The sequence below is a fragment of the Protopterus annectens genome, chromosome 3.part0 (assembly GCF_019279795.1).
Source record: "Protopterus annectens isolate FY-2018-M chromosome 3.part0, PAN1.0, whole genome shotgun sequence".
Classification (NCBI taxonomy): domain Eukaryota; kingdom Metazoa; phylum Chordata; order Ceratodontiformes; family Protopteridae; genus Protopterus; species Protopterus annectens.
In genome coordinates, this window is record NC_056731.1 from 1,713,682,053 (window position 1) to 1,713,700,793 (window position 18,741).

Consider the following 18,741-nt stretch of genomic DNA (forward strand, 5'->3'; position numbering starts at 1 on the left):
TTGGATACTCTAAATTGGCCCTAGGTGTGAGTGCGTGTGTGTGTGCCTTTCGTGGAAGGTTGGGCACCGGGCTGGCAACTTGACACCGTAAAACTCCACTGCCAATCATGAGTGGACAGGTGATCTGCTGTAGCAACCCCTAACTGGGAAAAGCCAAAAGAAGAAGAAGAGCATTTGTGATTTTAAACTTTCGGTCTTCTAATATAGACCCCAGAGAGATCTGGGGTGCAAGATGAGTAGTTTGAGGTAAAACAAATGGCCACAGCAGAGTCATCCACCTGCAGCTGTGGCAAATAGCTAGCCTGTTAAGATGACAAAGGTTGTTTGCTTAATTTTTTTCTTTTTGTGGCTGGAGGAAGGACTGACTATGGGAACGGTAACCTGTTCCATGGTCAATACAAAATGGTGCCTCTGGGGAAGGCAAACTGCAATTGTTAGTAAACAATACCAGTCCATAAAAGTTACTTTTTTGATAGAAAAACACTGTAAAAAGCACTTTAAACACTATGCCAGCCTCACAACTGTAAAATAAACACAACTTCTCCACAGGAAATAAATTTTCAGTTACTTTACAACACTTTTAAACTAACAGAAACAATGAATGCTCCATTTAAAAGTAAGTTGCAGTCTTGAGGTAGCTGTTGAACACAAAACTTCCTGCTTTAAAATAACTTTCCTGAAGAGTAAAGTAATAAAACATCAACACAATTAAGAAAATGGAAGTTTTCTTCCCCAAAGGGAACTTATTTGCCCAGCAAAGTAAAGCACAAGGTGACCATTGATCCTTGAAAGGCCTCAGAGGAGCATATTCTTCAGCAGCAGTACATCTCTGAAAGGCATCATGCCCAGACTGATTCTGGTCAGCTCAGCTAGTGTTGCCTGACAATCTGGGAACATGGAAGGTGCCCTGAAGCTTTGGAAGCTGGTCAGCTGTAAGGTTGCTGTTACAGTGATAATTTCTGTTTCCCATCCACAGATCTAAGTTGCACTTGAATATGGACAGGGATGAACACCTCCCCCCAAACCTCCCAAACCTTTCAGCTGATGTTGCAGAAGAGGTTTAGATTCCTATACAAAATATTTCTGATGCCATTTGACTTGCTAATGTGCAGTAAATCCATCAATATCACGTTGTAGGATGCTTGTATGTCAGAAACAGGTAATCTCTTAGCAGTCTGTAGTATACAGAGTACAGTGGCAAGGCTTTAAGTCAGTCCATGCAGCATATGTTATTTAGGCCTTGTATCCTTTTAGTACAGTATCTCTGTGTGAATTCTAGTTGATCATAGGTGTGTACTAGGCTAATGGCCCTGGGGCCTTTACAAGCCTAGCCATAGGATTACCTGGCATCGTGCCACCCAACCTTAGTTCACAGTGCTTCTGTCGAGTAGAGCCACTGGAGTTATCCCCAGGGTGAATTTTCTATTTCCCATCCACTCATCAAGATTTCTCTGAAGAGGGTCAGCGAGGTGCTCTACTTGACATGTATAGGAAGTCTATTCCATAGCATGAGCAGTCTCTGGGTTATGAACCTGTCCCTCCAGTACGTTCTGTTGATTGTGGTAATGAGGTTGAGGTCTCTAGAGTGTGTGGAGGGATTGGGATTTCTTTAGATGTAGCATTTCTAACAGAGCTGGGTCAGGCATGGCTTTGTAAGTCAAGCAGAGATTGCCTCTAAGTAGGCGATATGAGACAGAGAATAGTTGGAGTTTTCTGAGTCTGTCCATATAGGACAAGTGTTTAAGGCCTAGGATCCTCTTTGTGAGGTACTTTTGCGGCCTCTCCAGTTGTTGCAGGAGCCTAGTGAGGTACATACCAAATGGGGCGTTGTACTCGATGATTGGCCTAATGAGGGAAGACTAGAGGGAGACAGTGACCTCTTTCTTCCTGGATGCAAAACCCTTAGTAATGAGACTTTCTGACCACAGTGGCAATGTGTTGATCAAAAGAGAGGCTGCTGTCAACCTGTGTTCCCAGATCTCTTATAATGCCTTCTGTGTTCAGTGGACTACCATCAATGTGGTAATTCATGGAAACCTAGTTTTTCCCAAAGGGGATAACGACACATTTTTTGGCATTGAGCTTAAGTCCATGGTTCTGAAACCAGTCGTTGGTCTCAGTGAGACCATTCTGTAGGATGCCAACATCACTTGGGGAGTTAATAATAGCTCCCAACTTGCAATCGTCTGCGAACTTTGTCAGCCAGTGTCCCTTCATGTTGGCCTGGACTTCAGAGAAGTAGATATCAAACAGGAGAGGACCCAGGACCGAACCCTGTGGGACTTGGAGTCAGCTACTTTCAGACTGTGGGTTCTATCTGTGAGCCAGTTTGCAACACACCTAGTGATATTGGGGTTGATGCCTAGCTTAGTGAGTTTTTCTATGATTCCTGAGTGGGGGATGGTATCAAAGGCCTTGGCCAGATTAAGGTGGGCTGTATGAACCACCTTGCCTTCATCCACAACTCTGCTGACTGACTCAAAGAAGTCGACCAAGTTGAGCAGGCATGATCTACCCTTCACAAAAACCAAACTGTGTTGGATCTAAAGTTTGGAGATCCCCTATATCCTTGTTGATTAAGTCCATGATGATGTGTCCCATAGCTTTGCATATCAGACTCGTCAGGCAAATGGGGCAATAGTTCCCAGGGTCTGTAGTCGCTCCTCCTTTGTGGAGAGGGATGACTGTAGCAGTGCACCATTCGGTAGGGACAAAGCCTGAGGTGAGGATTTGATTGAACAGGGCACACAGGTGGGGTGCCAATTCACTCTGTAGTTCATGTAGAACACAGTCAGGGATATTGTCAGGTCCCATAGAAGCTGTATTCTTGGCCTTGGACAGTGCTGTTTTAACCTGTGCAGCAGTAATACTGGGTGCCTGGCAATATACTGGTATTGTGATTGGTCCTTTGGGGGGGGGGGGCAGATAAAGTTGGCACTGAATCTGTCGGCCAGTATATTGGCAATAGCTGTTGGCTCGGTATAGGAGGTACCATTGTGCAGTAGCTGAGGGCAAATCTGGGTATTGCCATGGAGATTCTTTACATAACTATAGAAAGCCTTGGGGTTGTCTTTACTATCTTCTACAATTCTGTTTTCATAGCTAGCTTTAGAGGATTTGATGAGGGATCTCAACTTTTCCAGTATTGAGACTTCACCTTATTCTGCATCAGTTTCCTCCCTCTGTTGTAGAGTTTGTTTATGGCAGGGGATCACCAGATTGGCTTCCTTTTTTGGAGGAGAGCATCTTGGTTCTATTGGGTATGGCGAGATCCGTGCATTTGTCTACGTGTTTGTACAGTGCATTGGTGTATGATTCTGCGGTCATACAACTATTCTCCATTTGCATGGGTGCTGTGAAGTTAGCCACCTCTGTTTTTGGGAGCCCAAAGTTAGCTTGGAGAAGTTTTTCATGGTAGTTAACTTTGCCTGGGGGGGGGACGTGGATTTCCAAGGTGATTAGTTCATGGTCGACCTAACTAGGGAGGAGTTGACAATTGGTGTAGAGCAACCGTCACCCATGTTAGTAATGACCAGGTCAAGGATGTTGCTATCTCTAGTGGGGGTAGGAACGAGCTGGTCCAGGACATTGGAATTAATGAATTCCAGGAAATGTTGGGCAAGTGTATTGGTACATGAGTAGTTTTCCCAGTAAATGGAGCGGTAGTCGAAGTTGCCTAGTATGAGAGTGTTAGGTTGGACCTTAATATTCTCCAGGGTGCTTAGGAGCGTGGAGTGTGAGTCTTGGGACATGGTTGGGGACCTATAGCAGGCTACGACCTGAATCGCTGTCTTACCCAATATTAGCTGAACCTTAAGTATCTCTGATGCGTTATGTTGGGCTACCAGTCTGGAAGTGTGCACATCCTTTATGAATATGGAAACACCACCGCCTTTGGAGCTTCGGTCCAAGTTCTGGGGATGAAAGGTTTGCAATGAGTTATACCCTGGTAGTGCAGGGGGTGCTTTCTGCTGCTTTGAACCAGGTCTCTGTTACAGCAAAAATGTCAATGTTCTCCATTTTAAGGAGTGCTTCGAGCGAGTGCATTTTGAGATTTAGACTTCTAGCATTGAACAGCATGACCCTCAGATTGCATTTGTTTGTAGTTGTTACGGTGGTAATATGGTCTTTGGAACACTGCCTAAAAATGGCACTATAGGGGTGGCAAGAGCCTTGGCCAGTATCCAGAAGCCCAGGGGTGACAGATGGAGGCCATCTCTGGCAAAGCATCGAGGTCTGTCAATCATGTCATCCCAGAGAAGCGGGTACTGGATCCCCTTAGAATGACACCAGAAACTTAGCCAATTGTTAAAATCAGTCATTTTCTGCTTGTACCATGGTATCGTTCTGGGTGATGGTAGGATGCTGCTCAGGGCTAGGGTCATACCCACTTGGGCTACATAATCAGAGAGCTCCTACGTGTCTCTTTTCATGTAGTCCAGGGAGGTACATCTCAGGTCATTCACACCCACATGTACAATGACAGAATCATATTTGTACCCGTTGTTGAGGGACCTGAGTGCGTTTGTTATGTGGTGAGTCCTGGCACCTGAAAGGCAGCTGACTGTTACTTTCGCCTTATTCAATCTACTGAGTGGGACATCAGTGTGCGTCACTATCGAGTCACCTATGACTAGTGTGTTGGGCATGCAGTTTTGCCTTAGGGGCTTTGGTTGAATGGCACACTGTTTAGGAGAATTATGCGTCTCGTGATTAGTGTTGTGTTGTGGTGGTCGAGTGTGTTTCTGCCTTGTAGGTCTCTGCTGTTTGGGTAGATTTTTATTGAGAGCCTCCATGAAGGTGGGTGTGTGGTTTGTGTTTTTATGTGAAGACAGTGCTGGTGTGAGTTCCAGAGGGCTATGTGTTTCACGTGATGTGGTGCAAGTGTTGACCTTCTCCTCTTGACCAGCTATTCCGGTCTTGGCTGCAGAGTGTGTGGCTTCCAATTTGAATATATAAGTGCATAATTCGCAAGTCTGAGTGTTGGGAGGTAAGAGGAGAGGGTTGTCGGTGTACATGAGGCAGTTGCTACATTGCCTCAGGATGCCCAAGTTCACCAGGTTAATAGGAGAAAACACAGGGAACTGACCTTTAGACATGCCTGGGGGGGTATTAATAATATATACTGGATCTGTTTCCTTGTAGAACATTTCGTGCTGGTAGCACTTTTGTGTGCTACAATAATTGCTACAAGAAGTCTGGTAAAGTGCTAGACTAATAAGCTAGTAAAAGTGTAAGAGAGGAGAGAACTAGCAGATCTAAGGGAAAAATTGAAGAGCAGACTTTGGCACTGCTCAGAAGCTTACACACAGTCCTGGATACAGCAAGTCTGTATCTGGACTACACTAGTTACAGGAAAGGCGGGAAACAATAAGAAGTTATGTCTTACCATAACGTTCCATGTTAGTTGTCTTCTTCTCGCCTTCTTTCTTGCTGGATGGGTTCGGAGCCGAATCTCGGCTCCGATTCGGCCTATACTATAGCTCGAGAGCTATTTTTTCCGGCTCAAGGCAGTCCTATATCCCACAATACCATGCGCTAACTCCCCAGATCTCGTTTGGAAGCTAAGACATAGTATAAACAACAATCTTATAATAAAAATATTATAACCCTCTTTATTAGAAGATTACCTGTTTGCAACACTAAGGATACCAGGAAAAGACGCAACATGTTGTGTCTCCAAAAAGGAAGGACTCAATCTCGAGTCTGTCCAGGCTAGGGGGAAGGAGGGAGGGAAGCAAGAAAGAAGGCGAGAAGAAGACAACTAACATGGAACGTTATGGTAAGACATAACTTCTTAATGTTAAGTTGTCATTCTCGCCTTCATTCTTGCTGGATGGGACAGCGTCCCTAGCACCTTAGTCCTGGGTGGCTCAACGAAACAGACTCCTGAGTACAGTGGAACCAAAATCAGCTCTATTTCTGGAGGCTAAGTCAAGCTTGTAATGAGCAATAAAAGTATGTTTGGAAGCCCATGTAGCAGCTGCACAAATGGCGTCTAGTAGTAACCTTGCTTGAAACGCCGTTGAAGTTGATAAAGCCCTGGTTGAATGAGCCTTAGGCCTAGAGGGGAGTTGCTTGTGTCTCAACTCATAGACCAAGGTAATAATAGATGTCATTTCACATTAGGTTGTTGTTACAATCTAATTACATATATATTTTAACTGCTGTCTTCGAGTGCTGGTCCCTTCTTTTGTTTCATTGTTGTGGTTTGGACCGAGCACCAACTGTCTTGCGTGCGTGCCTTGTATGCTGAATAATAGATGTCAGCCATCTGGAAAGGGTAACTTTCGAAACTGGAAGCCCTTTCTTACCTGCCGCATAAGAGAGAAAGAGCTGATCTGACTTTCTGAATTGTTTTGTCCTGTCTAGGTAATAACGTAATTGGCGATGAACATCTAATGAATGTAATTTTTGTTCAGCTCTGTTGGTATAGTCTGGGAAAAAGACAGGTAAGTCAATATAATGATTCAAATTTGCTTCCGATAGGACTTTTGGAAGGAAAGAAGGGTTTGTTCTGAGAGTTACCCTGTCTTTATGAAAAACCAAATAAGGAGGACGGACAGACAAGGCTTGGAGTTCCGAGACCCTTCTGGAGGATGTTATAGCTACTAAAAACAGCGTTTTCCAAGAAAGTAGTTTGAGGGGACAAGAAGCTGCAGGTTCAAAAGGGGGCAGAATTAGTGAGGTCAGAACTAAATTCAAGTCCCATTGTGGAGGTGGATCTTTTACTGGAGGTCTGAGTAAAAGGATACCCTTGAGGAAGGCTTTACAGAGTTTGTGGGACATAATATTTGATTCTGAGAGTCCAACATGAAAATTAGCAATGGCCGCTAATTGTACTCTGATAGTGGCCGATGATGATCCAGAATGAAAAAGTTCCGCCAGAAAATCCAGGACCTCATGAATGGGTGCATGAAATGGATCTAAGGACCTGTTTTGCGCCCAGAATGAAAAACGCTTCCATTTACTAGCATAAGTCTTCCTAGTATTGGACTTATGGGAGGCCAGAATGATATCACGAACAGGAGGAGAAATAAGGGGAAGCCTGGCTATGGCTGGAAGTGGAGCAACCAAGCTGTGAGGTTGAGGGAATGTAGAGACTGATGCAGCTTGCCCATGAGGTGGGGCAATAGATCCGGAAGGGGTTCCAGATGCCAAGGCTGTTCCAGTAGGTATTTGTGCAGGAACGGAAACCAAACTTGTCGAGGCCAAAATGGGGCAATGAGGATAATTTTGGATCTCAACGCAATTGCTTTCTGAATTAATTGCGGAATCAAAGGAAAAGGAGGAAAGGCATAAAGAAGACCCTGGGGCCAAACGTGAACAAGAGCGTCTCTGAGGGGTTGGCCTGGCAGAGGAAAAAGTGTGAAGAAGTCGAGGCACTTGTTATTTTGGGGAGTTGCGAAAAGGTTGCAGCAAGGCTGGCCCCACTTCCGAAAGATTCTGTCTGCTACCACTTGATTTAGAGACCACTCGTGAGGCATGAAGATAGTTCTGCTCAATCTGTCTGCTATGACGTTGGACCTCCCGGGGATGTGCCTTGCTATCAGAAACCGTTGAGATGAAATCGCCCATTGCCAAAGTCTGAGTGCTTCTCGACAGAGGGGATAGGACTTTGTTCCACCCTGCTTGTTTATATACCACACCACAGACATATTGTCCGTCTGAATTGCTATAGTCCCTTGGGGAAGAGAGCTCTGAAGGGCTTGCAACGTCAAAAGCACCGTCCTCATCTCCAGAACATTTATGTGCAGGTGGCATTCTGATTGTTGCCAAATGCCCTGGACCGTCCTGCCCTGATAATGCCCCCCCCCACCCGATCAGGGAGGCGTCCGTTGTGACAGTGGCAACTGGAAGGGGGAGAACAAAGGGTCTGCCCTGAAAAAGCTGAGGGGAAACCATCCACCAGGAGAGATGTTTCTTGCAAGATGGGGTTATCCAAATGTTGTGGGTCATTGGTAGCTGTTGAAAAGACCACTGAGAAAAGAGCATCCACTGAAGGAGTCTCATGTGGAAGCGGGCTAATGGAAGTAGAAGAATTGCCGCCGCCATGAAGCCCAACACTTTCAACACTCGGTTGACCTGGACTTTGTTGGGCTGAAACAGGGTCTGAACATTCCGCCTGATGTCTGCCACTCTCTGTGGTGGTAGTGTTGCAGACATTTCTGTGGTGTTTAATACGGCGCCTATAAAGTTGATACATTGACAAGGCAACAAGGAGGACTTTGCAAAATTTATAGAAATACCCAGAATGTTGCAAAGCTGAATAGTGTAATCCCTGGCCATTATGAGATCCTGTTTGGTGGTAGCGGAAATGAGCCAGTCGTCTAAGTATGGAAACACTTGGAATCCTTTCTGTTTCAGGTGAGCTGTGACCACTGCCAGACATTTGGTGCACACCCGGGGGGCTGTGGTGAGACCAAAGGGCAGGGCTCTGAATTGAAAATGACTGACTCCCAGCCGGAAGCGGAGAAACCTCCTGGAGCGTCTGTGTATCTTTATGTGGTAGTACGCGTCCTGGAGGTCTAACGAGCACATCCAGTTGTCTCTGCCCAAAAAGGGTAGAATGGACTGCAGTGTTACCATCCGAAATTTTGTCTTTAGCACAGATTTGTTTAACCTGCTGATATCCAAAATAGGTCTCCAGTCTCCTGTCTTTTTTGGTACTAAAAAGAACCTGGAGTAAATTCCGGACCCTAGCTGATCTGCTGGGACTGCCTGGATAACTCTTTTTGCTAATAGCTTTTCTATTTCTAGCTGAGCCTGACCCCTTTGTGCGGGTGGTACATCTGGTAGGGGTCTTGGCGTTTGTACCGGGGGGGGGTGGTAAAAGGGATTTTATATCCCACGGATATGATCTTCTGTACCCATGTGTCTCGGGAGAGGGATTGCCAGGCTTCCGGGTACAGAGATAATCTTCCCCCGACTGCCTCCGAAGGCGGACAGTCGGGCAGCTTCTCAGGGATGCTGAAAGGGTTGATCAGGAAAAGATTCCCTAGAACCCTGATTCTGAGGACCCCCTCTGCCCCTAGGGTAGCGTCTGTTGTTATTTCCCCCTCTGCCTCTAGGGGGAAAACCACCACGTGCGGCAGGTGCGACTCCCTGGGGTTTGCGGAACCACATCTTCCCTCCCTTCTGTTCCTTAGGATAAGGTCTAGAAGGGGTGGAAAAATGGACTCCCACGGCAGAGAGAGTTTTACCATCTTGCTCGCATCTGGTGAGGGTATTCTTCACTTGAGGTCCGAACAATTCCGAACCATCAAAGGGAGTGTTAGTGAAGGACGCCTTGAAGGGATCTGCAAAGTTACAGAGCCGCATCCAAGCGTGACGTCTTAACGCAACGCCTGTCCCAGCGGCTCTGCTCGCTCCATCGGCTGCTTAAGAAATTAGCCGCATGGAGGAGTTAACAATGGAGTTCAGGGTAGCCAGCTGAGAGTTTATTTTGTCCTTAAACCCCGCAGCAGAAGGATCCTGTACCGTTTCACCCAGCTCTTTGAGTAAGTCTCTTTGAAGGCGGGTGAAATGACACAAATAGTTCAGTGATCTCATGGAAAAGGTCACTGAAGCAAAGGTCCGCTTGCCGTACCTGTCCATGGTCCTGGACTCTTTGTTAGGAGGATGAACAGATACAGAAGGATCAGCCAACTCCTTCTTAGTGGCTGCTGCTACCACCATAGCATCAACTGACACACCTTTAGTAAGAAAGGATTTATCATCTGGTGCAGAAATAAATTTAGAAGGCCTCCTAGGGGTAGGTTCCATTGAATCAGGAGCTGCCCACGCCTTTCTAGCCACTACCTCCATTAGAGGGTCGAAAGGGGGAGACACCCAGGAGGTGGAAGGGCAAGATCCAAAAGCGTCAAGGTAAACCGACTCGTCCTCGGAAGGTTTGAGAGTGGACCAATTTCCCCTCTGTCTAAGGATTTCCAGGATGTCTGAAAAGGAGACATCCTCAGAGGGGGATCTGGGGGAACCTTCCGACTCATCCAAGTCAGTGTCCGACGTGACAGACTCGGGGGAGTCTATGTGCTTCCTCTTGCACTTTCTTTTCCTAGGGGGTTCCCCTGAAACTTCAGGGGAGCCCTCTGAAGAGGAGGAGACACCCAAAGTGGGTACCCCACGCTTTGGATCTCTGCTGACAGGTGCAAGAAAATGGCCAGAGACAGTAACAGGCACTATGGAGGAAGGAGCCGCAGAACTTAACCTTGGAGTGGACACTGGGTCCAGTACACTCCTCATCACCTCGAAGGCTCCCCTATCAGACACCAAGGGCAGCACCGGCTCCGAAGAGACCGGAACCACCCCTGGAGCTGACAGAGAAGGCTCCGAGAATGATGTTGGGGCCGAACTAACCAGAGCCGAAGCTCCGAGAGGGACAGCGGGGTCAGACAAGGGTCCGATGCCACTTGCCCCCTCGGAGCCAACAATGGAGTCCCGGCGCCCGGACCCCTTCACGGACGGAACCAATGAAGGGGTCGGAGCCGACGACACCGGAGCCGAAGGAGGAATTATCGGCTCCGACGTAGGCAAGGTCATGGTTCCGAGGAACTCCGGCTCCGAGCTCAAGTGATGAGTCGGAGGAGGAATAGATAATTGTAATGAAGGAGCCACAGTCTGTTGAGATGGGCTTTGGAGCATTTGGGCCAGTGCCTGAGATTTTATGAGTCTACTGACCACCCTCTCAATGTCATGGTCCAAAAGCCTAGACGACCTCGATGAATGAGTCCTATGACTCCGCTCCGATAAGAGAGGGGATCTCGGAGCCGATCTAACGGACTCTAGGGAGGGGGACCTAGAGCGCTTGCGCGCTGGGGTCGGCTGCGATGATGGTTTCGGAGCGGAAACCACTTTGCTCGCCTCAGAGCCAGCTGGAACCGAGGTTGGAGCCATCTCTATAACTCCAGCCCTCGACTCAGAAGCTGGAGCCGAGGGTTTGGCGGTTTTTGATGACTTCCCCGAACCAGACTTGGACGGGGAGTCATCAGGCTTTAACAAGCCCCTTAGAATTAGCTTGTTATGCCTCTCCTGCAGGACTCTTGAACTAAATCCGTGACAAACGGAACAAGAGTCCTGCAGGTGTAAAGGCCCCAAGCAATAGACACAAGAAGTGTGACCGTCTGTCAGAGACATTTTCTGACAGCACGAGTCACACTTCTTGAATCCCAAGACCTTAGGGTCTTTGGACATAGTCCTGACCACTGAGAGAAAAAACACAGTCAGCCCACACACACACAAACAATTTAAAATTAAAATTAGTTGAGGGAACTGACTAAACCCACACACACAGATGGGAAGGGGTGGGGAACTGAGGTAAAGCCCGTAGGCCCAAGATAAAAAATTAACTAAAGGAGAGAAAAAAGAGCTACAAGAGAAGGATTCAGAATAGGGATCTAAAAAGGGATAGCTACTGTGAAAAAACTACTGAAAAACTAGTTTGATTAAATAAAAAAACTCCTTACTGACCTGAGCTGGTAAAATAGACAACCTCGTAGCGAAGCGGCAAACGAGATCTGGGGAGTTAGCGCATGGTATTGTGGGATATAGGACTGCCTCGAGCCGGTAAAAATAGCTCTCGAGCTATAGTATAGGCCGAGTCGGAGCCGAGATTCGGCTCCGAACACATTCAGCAAGAATGAAGGCGATAATGACAACTTAACATCCGCAAATGCGGACTTTTAAACCAGAAAGTTGAGAGAGATGGAAAAACTACCCAAATGGCAAATAAACTACAATTTCTGGGCCAGAAACCACTCCTCTTGTGGTAGATAGGCTACCTAGTGCTTACCACTCACAATGATAAGCTAGAAGGCTTCCCTCCAATACAGAAAGGCTTGGTGGCTCAGAAGTTTACATACATTCCTGGATACAGCAAATCTTATCTGGACTACACTAGTTACAAGAAAGGTGGGAAAAATACAAATGCGGGCTTTTAAACCAGAAAAGTTGAAAGAGATGGAAAAACTGCCCTAACGGCAAATAACTACAATTTCTGGGCCAGAAACCAATTCTCTTGTGGTAGACAGGCTACTTAGTGTTTACCACTCCCACTGATAAGCTAGAAGGCTTCCCTCCAACACAGAAAGGCTTGGGGGTCTCAGAAGCTTACAAAAAGTCCTGGATAAAGCAAATCTGTATCTGGACTAGACTAGTTACAGGAAAGGGGGGAAAGAAGCGCAAATGTGGGCTTTTAAATCAGAAAGTTGAAAGAGATGGAAAAAAACTGATCAAACGGCCAATAAACTGCAATTTCTGGGCCAGAAACCATTCCTTTTGTGGTAGATAGGCTACCTAGTGCTTACCACTCCCACTGATAAGCTAGAAGGCTTCCCTCCAACACAGAAAGGCTTGGGAGGCTCAGAAGCTTACATACAGTCCTGGATAAAGCAAATCTGTATCTGGACTAGACTAGTTACAGGAAAAGTGGGAAACAAGCTCAAATGCGGGCTTTTAAACCAGAAAAGTTGAGAGAGATGGAAAAACTGGCCAAACAAGCCAATAACTACAATTTCTGGGTCAGAAACCACTCCTTTTGTGGTAGATAGGCTACCTAGTACTTATCGCTCCCAATGATAAGCTAGAAGGCTTCCCTCCAACACAGAAAGGCTTGGGGGGGCTCAGAATCTTACAAATTGTCCTGGATACAGCAAATCTGTATCTAAACTAGACTAGTTACAGGAAAGGCAGGAAACAAGCTTAGAATTTTTTTTTTTACAGAAAAGCAGCTAAAACAGCACTAAGAAAGAATGGAAGAATGTAAAAGCTCAAATTACTACCCAGTCCTGCTAACCCCTGCTCTTACACCAGTCACTCGTGCTAGAGAAGGTCAGGAAACCCTGTTATTCTCAATAACAAAGAAGACAAGACACTCTCAGCAGAAGATGGCTGCCAGAAACACAGGAAACTCAACAAACAAAACAACCAGGTCTGAATAACGGCAGGCCTCTATCTAGATTATGCTACCTGAATAGAACACAGAAACCTCACAATAAATGCACAGAAAAGCACAGATAGAGGACTCAAAAACAGAAAATACAAGTCTCAGTATGAAAAAGCAGTTTACAGTTTAGTAATTCATTAAAAATGCAATTACAGTAATGCACACTATTACAGCTACTAGCTCTAGCCACTAACTGAAAGTTTTAAACAGATAAAGGAGCAAGGAGACTCTAAAAAAAGCTTTTAACTGCAAAAAATGCACAAAATAGCACAGCTAGAGCATTCACAAACATAAAATACAAATCTCAGTATGATAAAGCAGTTTGCAATTAAGTAATTCAGTAAAAATTTAATTAGAGTAATGAAACAGCATCTAGCTATGAAAAATACAGTTAAAACAGTATAAAACAGTATACAAATGCAGTGAAACAGTAAAAAAGCTTTGTAACAGTGCAAAATGTAGTAGATTATCTGTATAGCACAATTATAAGTGTTAAATAAGTGTAATTCAATGAAATAAATGTTAAGAAATAACTTATTCTGCTCTTGGAATCTTAAGGAATTTCTGCTTTGTCTCAGTGATGAATCACCATTCCACAGCCTGGTAAATACATGCATATGTCTGGACAGATACACGCCGGGGGAGGGGGCATTATACTCAATAACTGGCCTAATGATGGCTCAGTAAATGGGGACAATGATATCTCTAGATCTAGACACATTCCCTCTGTTTATAACATGTACAATATAAAAGGACTTTGTTATAACAATGGACAAATGTTGGTAATTCCCAAATCCCTAACAACTGGGTCAACTCTTATGGCATGTTGTCAATGTGTCAGTTCCCTGGGGTAGATAACTTCCCAAAGGATACGATAATGCATTTTTGGCATTTAGTTTCAGTCCATGATTTTAGCACCAATAATTTATTTGAGATAAGCCTTACTGCAGGATGGCCAAGTCATTTGAGGATTCAATGACTGCTCCTAGCTTGCAGTCATCTACAAACTTAGTCAGCCAGAGCCCTTTCATATTGGCTTTTTCTTCAGAAAAGTAGATACCAAGCAGGAAGGGTCTCAGCACAGAACCCTGAGGGACTCCACTGGTGACTGATCTATTTGCAGAGGTAATGTCTCCTATTCTGATTTCTTGAGTACTATCTGTGAGCCAGGCGGCAATCCATTGGGTGACACTGTTTTTTATTCCCAATTTACTTAGCTTTTCTACTATACCTGAGCGGGAATTATGTGGTTGAGATGTGTATGTACTGTTTTGCCTTCATCCATTGCTTTGGTGAACGTTTCAAATAAAAAAATCTACCAGGTTGTGTAAGGATGACATGGCTTTGACAAATCCAAACTGAAACAGGTCCAGTATTTGGTGGTTTCCTATGTTCTGACTGATAAGTCCCAAGGTAAGTCTTTCCATGGCTTTGCATATGAGGTTGGTCTGACTTATGGGTCTGTAATTGTTTGGGTCTGCAGAAGGTCCTCCCTTATGTAGGGGAATGACTGTATGAATGAATGTTCATACAATACTCTTAACAGCTGGTGCTACACAGTTGATAGCCTAAGGCCTCTTCTCCAGAAAAAACACAATAAATTTCTGGGGATGCCACAGGGACTTGAAGCCAATCCAAGCTGTTTCATATGAGTTTGATGGTCTCTCCAAAGCAGTGGGAGATCAAATGGGAGTGGGTAGATTCATTATCTTTCTGTCCTTGTCTGTCTTATAGACAACAGCCTCAGGGTGTCTTTTGAGTATTCATAGGAGCTGGAATATGAAGAATTCCCACTATTTTTATTTATTTATTTAACATTTGTTTACTGGGAAAGTCCGACTTGGAACAAAGGCAATTTTCAGCACAGGCCTGGGAAGAAATGCTCCAGAGGTATGTCTTTGTAACGTGGGAGGAAAACGGAATACCCGGAGAAAGCTCACACGAACGCAGAGAGGGCAGGCAGACTCAGCATAGAAGGCACTCCAGTCGATAATCAAACCAGAGAATGTCTTGCTGTGAGGCAACAGTGTTACTGCTGTATCACTGCACCATCTGCGCACTACTCATACTACCTATAGGGGCAAATGCATGCATAGTATCATGAGCAGGTAAGTAAGTGACTGACTGTTAGGGACTTATAACTTGTGGATGATCATGTGTCAGCTTAAACAAAGATAGTGCACAGTGGAAATAAACCTAGACTGGTTCTGGTGATGGCTAGACAGTACTCCATAAGGGTGTAATCCTGCACCAGCAACTTAAGCCCCCACCAGACATCAAACATCTGCACAATGTCTAGACTCTGGCATGTGACCTTTGCATGAAATGGCCCACCTCATCATCCACAACTGTAGCTTGATGGCCAGACTGGGTCTTGAGGAGGGTTCCACATCAGGAAGACGTCCTTATCCCAGATTACTTCTGACTTGTGACTGAATGACTCAAGGGACTGCTCCCTGGAATCAGACTGATTGGCTTCATGGTACAGCAGATCAGCCAGGGGCTAGGTATTGTAACAACCCTGGAAACCACTTCCCGGGAGAGAAGCTGGAAATTCTCTTCCTCCAGTGCTCTTACTCTCTGCCTTGCTAGAGATAAGCTCAAGCCCTCAATAGTCAAGGATGTGCTTAGCACCTGCAGGAACAGATGGGACAGTTGAACACAGGATTAGGTCTCAACCTAATGCCTGGAAGCTCCTTCTGCTTGTAATGATGCTCTGGTATAAGCCACAGCATCTCTTCCTTTGTGGTGTACTGGCTTATACCTGGAACTGTGTGGAAGACATTCCTGCAAATCCAAGTACAAGGAGTTGTTTAATGCTGCTATCATTTTGATCACAAAGTAGGCCAAAAGCACCTTCCCTATGTAGTCTTCAAGTGGCAAGATAAAACTGCTGACAATTGTGGCAATTTTTCACATTGTGCTCCTTTCTGAGATAACAAAAGCAATGCAATGTTGGGTCTTGGCTTGTAGTCCTACTGTCATATGAACACTTAGTGTGATAATGCATAGGTATGCAAAAGCAAGACTTCAGTTATGACAGCAGGAATCATGAGCCAAATTTTATGAGTAGTAAAAAGTGACCTGTCAAGCTCAGGGAATGCATGCATATGTAACAGTCATGTAATATTACATTGTGAATGGGTGACTTGATATCCTGTCTGCTGGATCTTCCATATTTTTCCAAATATTGCTTACTGGATAAGATTAACTCAAACAAGAAGTTATCAAGGAAAGCCCTCATTGTCAGATCCTGAGTCTAAAAATCAAAACAAAAGCCAACGTGGTTATTGCATATTATTGTATTACAACATTATGCATAATTTATGTAATTTTGTTTCTGCACTAACAGATTTAGCTGCAGAAAATGCTTACTTTCACCATAAGTACCACGGTGTGACACTGGTTAATGATGATATATGGAGGCCAAGTTGAAAAAGGTGCAAAACCTGAACTTGGTTCAAATAGGCCCACCTCTACTAAACACAAAATTTACATCACTTTTTTTTAAGAAAATAATTAACAATTTAAAATAGTATCATACTGGTACTACACAATACATGGTGATTTTCAAGTTAATTGAATTATTTAAACTTTTTTAAACAAACATTATGCAGCTTATGTATATGTTCATTACTCAGTTAATTAAGTGCTTTTGTCACACAAATGAATCGGTTTACATTTTCTTCTGCAGTATTGCATGCAGCTAACATTATCTCATCAGCTGTGATTTTATTTTATAATATAACCAACTCTTCACATAATGCAGATTCTCTGCATAATGAAAATATACTCCTGCTCATTTCGCAGGGTTGGCATACCTTAAATCAGAGTGTGCATGCATGGCCTGAACCTTGATGTCAGACTCGAGAACATTAAGTAACACTGCCAGTTGTTGCACCAAGGTCTGTTTCTGCTCTTCAGTCACAATATTTAGACTGACTTCTAATATCATTTCCACAAGATCATTCTTCTTGGGATCTGCAAAACCAAATCAAACAACACAGTCATCTTGCAGCACAGATAGGAAAAATATCTACAACAAAATAAATATTCTGGGACTTTTTCCACTACTAATGCAAGATAGAGGAGACAACTCAGAAAAACCTGAGATCACATGATTACAAATATATATTTGCCGGGCATAAAACAATGATAATGTATATAAAATAAATGACAAAACTAATGGTTAACACATTTCTACTTAATGAGTATTGCTGAAAGTATGCATCACTGGGAAAGGTATTGTTCTGGGCTCAACTATCTACTGTGCAGTCTGCATGTCCTCCCTGTGTACATATGAATTTTTATAGATGTTCTCTCACATCCCAAAGGCATGCCAGATGATGTGTGTATGTTTGCTGCCATGAGTGTGTGTGTGTGTGTGTGTGTGTGTGTGTGTGTGTGTGTGTGTGTGTGTGTGTGTGTGTGTGTGTGTGTGTGTGTGTGTGTGTGTGTGTGTGTGTGTGTGTGTGTGTGTGTGTGTGTGTGTGTGTGTGTGTGTGTGTGTGTGCATCCTCTGTCTAACATCATTTCCAAGGGTTGGGAGGAAGGCCTAATGGGTAAGGTGTTTGCCTTAAAAACACAAGGTGCAGGGTTTGATTCTCACAAGGGATAATTGGCTAGACTTACAATGGCTCGCAAGGGCAGTTAGCCTAGTACTTAACCTATGAACCTATGAACATTTTTTTCTCTGACTTTTACCCATTAAGAAGTGCTGAGATGGGCTTCCAGTCTCCAGTGACCCTGTTAAGATGTCTGGTATCAGTTATTTGTCTTGTTATTCAGAAGGCAGGAATCTGGTGGTTCTCTTAGGATGAGAAGTTAGCTGTCATCCAGTTATTCAAAAATCAAATGTCTGGCAACATGCTTAATACCATCAGGCTGATTGGTACTTCTTATGTGGTTTATGTTTCATTTCTACAGTCCATGTCCAACAGCAATATTATGTATCAAGTAGCCATTTTATTTTCAGTTTTATAGCGTCTTGATAACATGCTTGCTTGTGGTAAATTTTTTTCAGTGGTATATGCAGTCATCTTCCAACTAGTTCTGATCTTAAACTTCTAGATAAGGGGCAACGTAAAATATGTGGCTTTTGCAGTTGCATGATTTGCACTTCTGTAGAGAAATTTAGACTGTCAGCCTCATGCTGCAATAGTTTGTTGTGTGGGTTTATTGATATCATAGTGTTCTTGAACATTTGCACAAATCATTCTGCAGCCTACTGGTGGCTCAGTTGTGGGCTGCTGACATTAACTGCTTGATACTGTTTTGCTTGGTGAAAGTGTAAAACTCGTCTGATGTAAACTGAGGCTGAGACTGATAATCACTTAAGATTTGCCCAGGCAATCCATTTAGTCCAAACACTGGCCTTAATACTGAAGCTGCCCTTTGGAGGTGGTACAATCCAGGTAGGTAAACTTTGATCATTTAGAATAAGCATCCATTGCAATTTGATATACAATATAAATTAAGTGGTCTGCAAAGCTGACATACATGAGTATACTGCCATAGTGCTGAAGGCTTTTCTCAGGGGAGCTATGTTGCTTCCAGTGGTGCACTGCAAACCATCTGGCAACCTATGCAGCTTTCAGTAAATTTTCAGTTACTATGCCAAGGTGTCCATCATGGACAATGTCCAACACTCTAGAATATATATGTTTGCAGCATCACTACTGTAAATCCACATAACTGCATTCTTTGATAGACTGGTAATTTCTCTTTTGTTGCTGCAGAAATTGGATGCAACACTATTGTTTTACAACTAAATCATATATTTGTAAAGCCAATGGGTCATT

The 18,741-nt window shown here is 44.3% G+C and overlaps 1 protein-coding gene across 1 annotated transcript in view; it reads right to left on the reverse strand.

The window, feature by feature from the left end:
- The window catches only part of KIAA0319 (KIAA0319 ortholog), a 2,335,945-nt gene that overhangs the window by 331,352 nt on the left and 1,985,852 nt on the right, over positions 1-18,741 (reverse strand). The window contains exon 14 of the mRNA XM_044065978.1: positions 16,749-16,921. Within this exon, the coding sequence (XP_043921913.1) occupies positions 16,749-16,921 (173 nt within the window). The remainder of the gene's footprint in view (positions 1-16,748; positions 16,922-18,741) is intronic.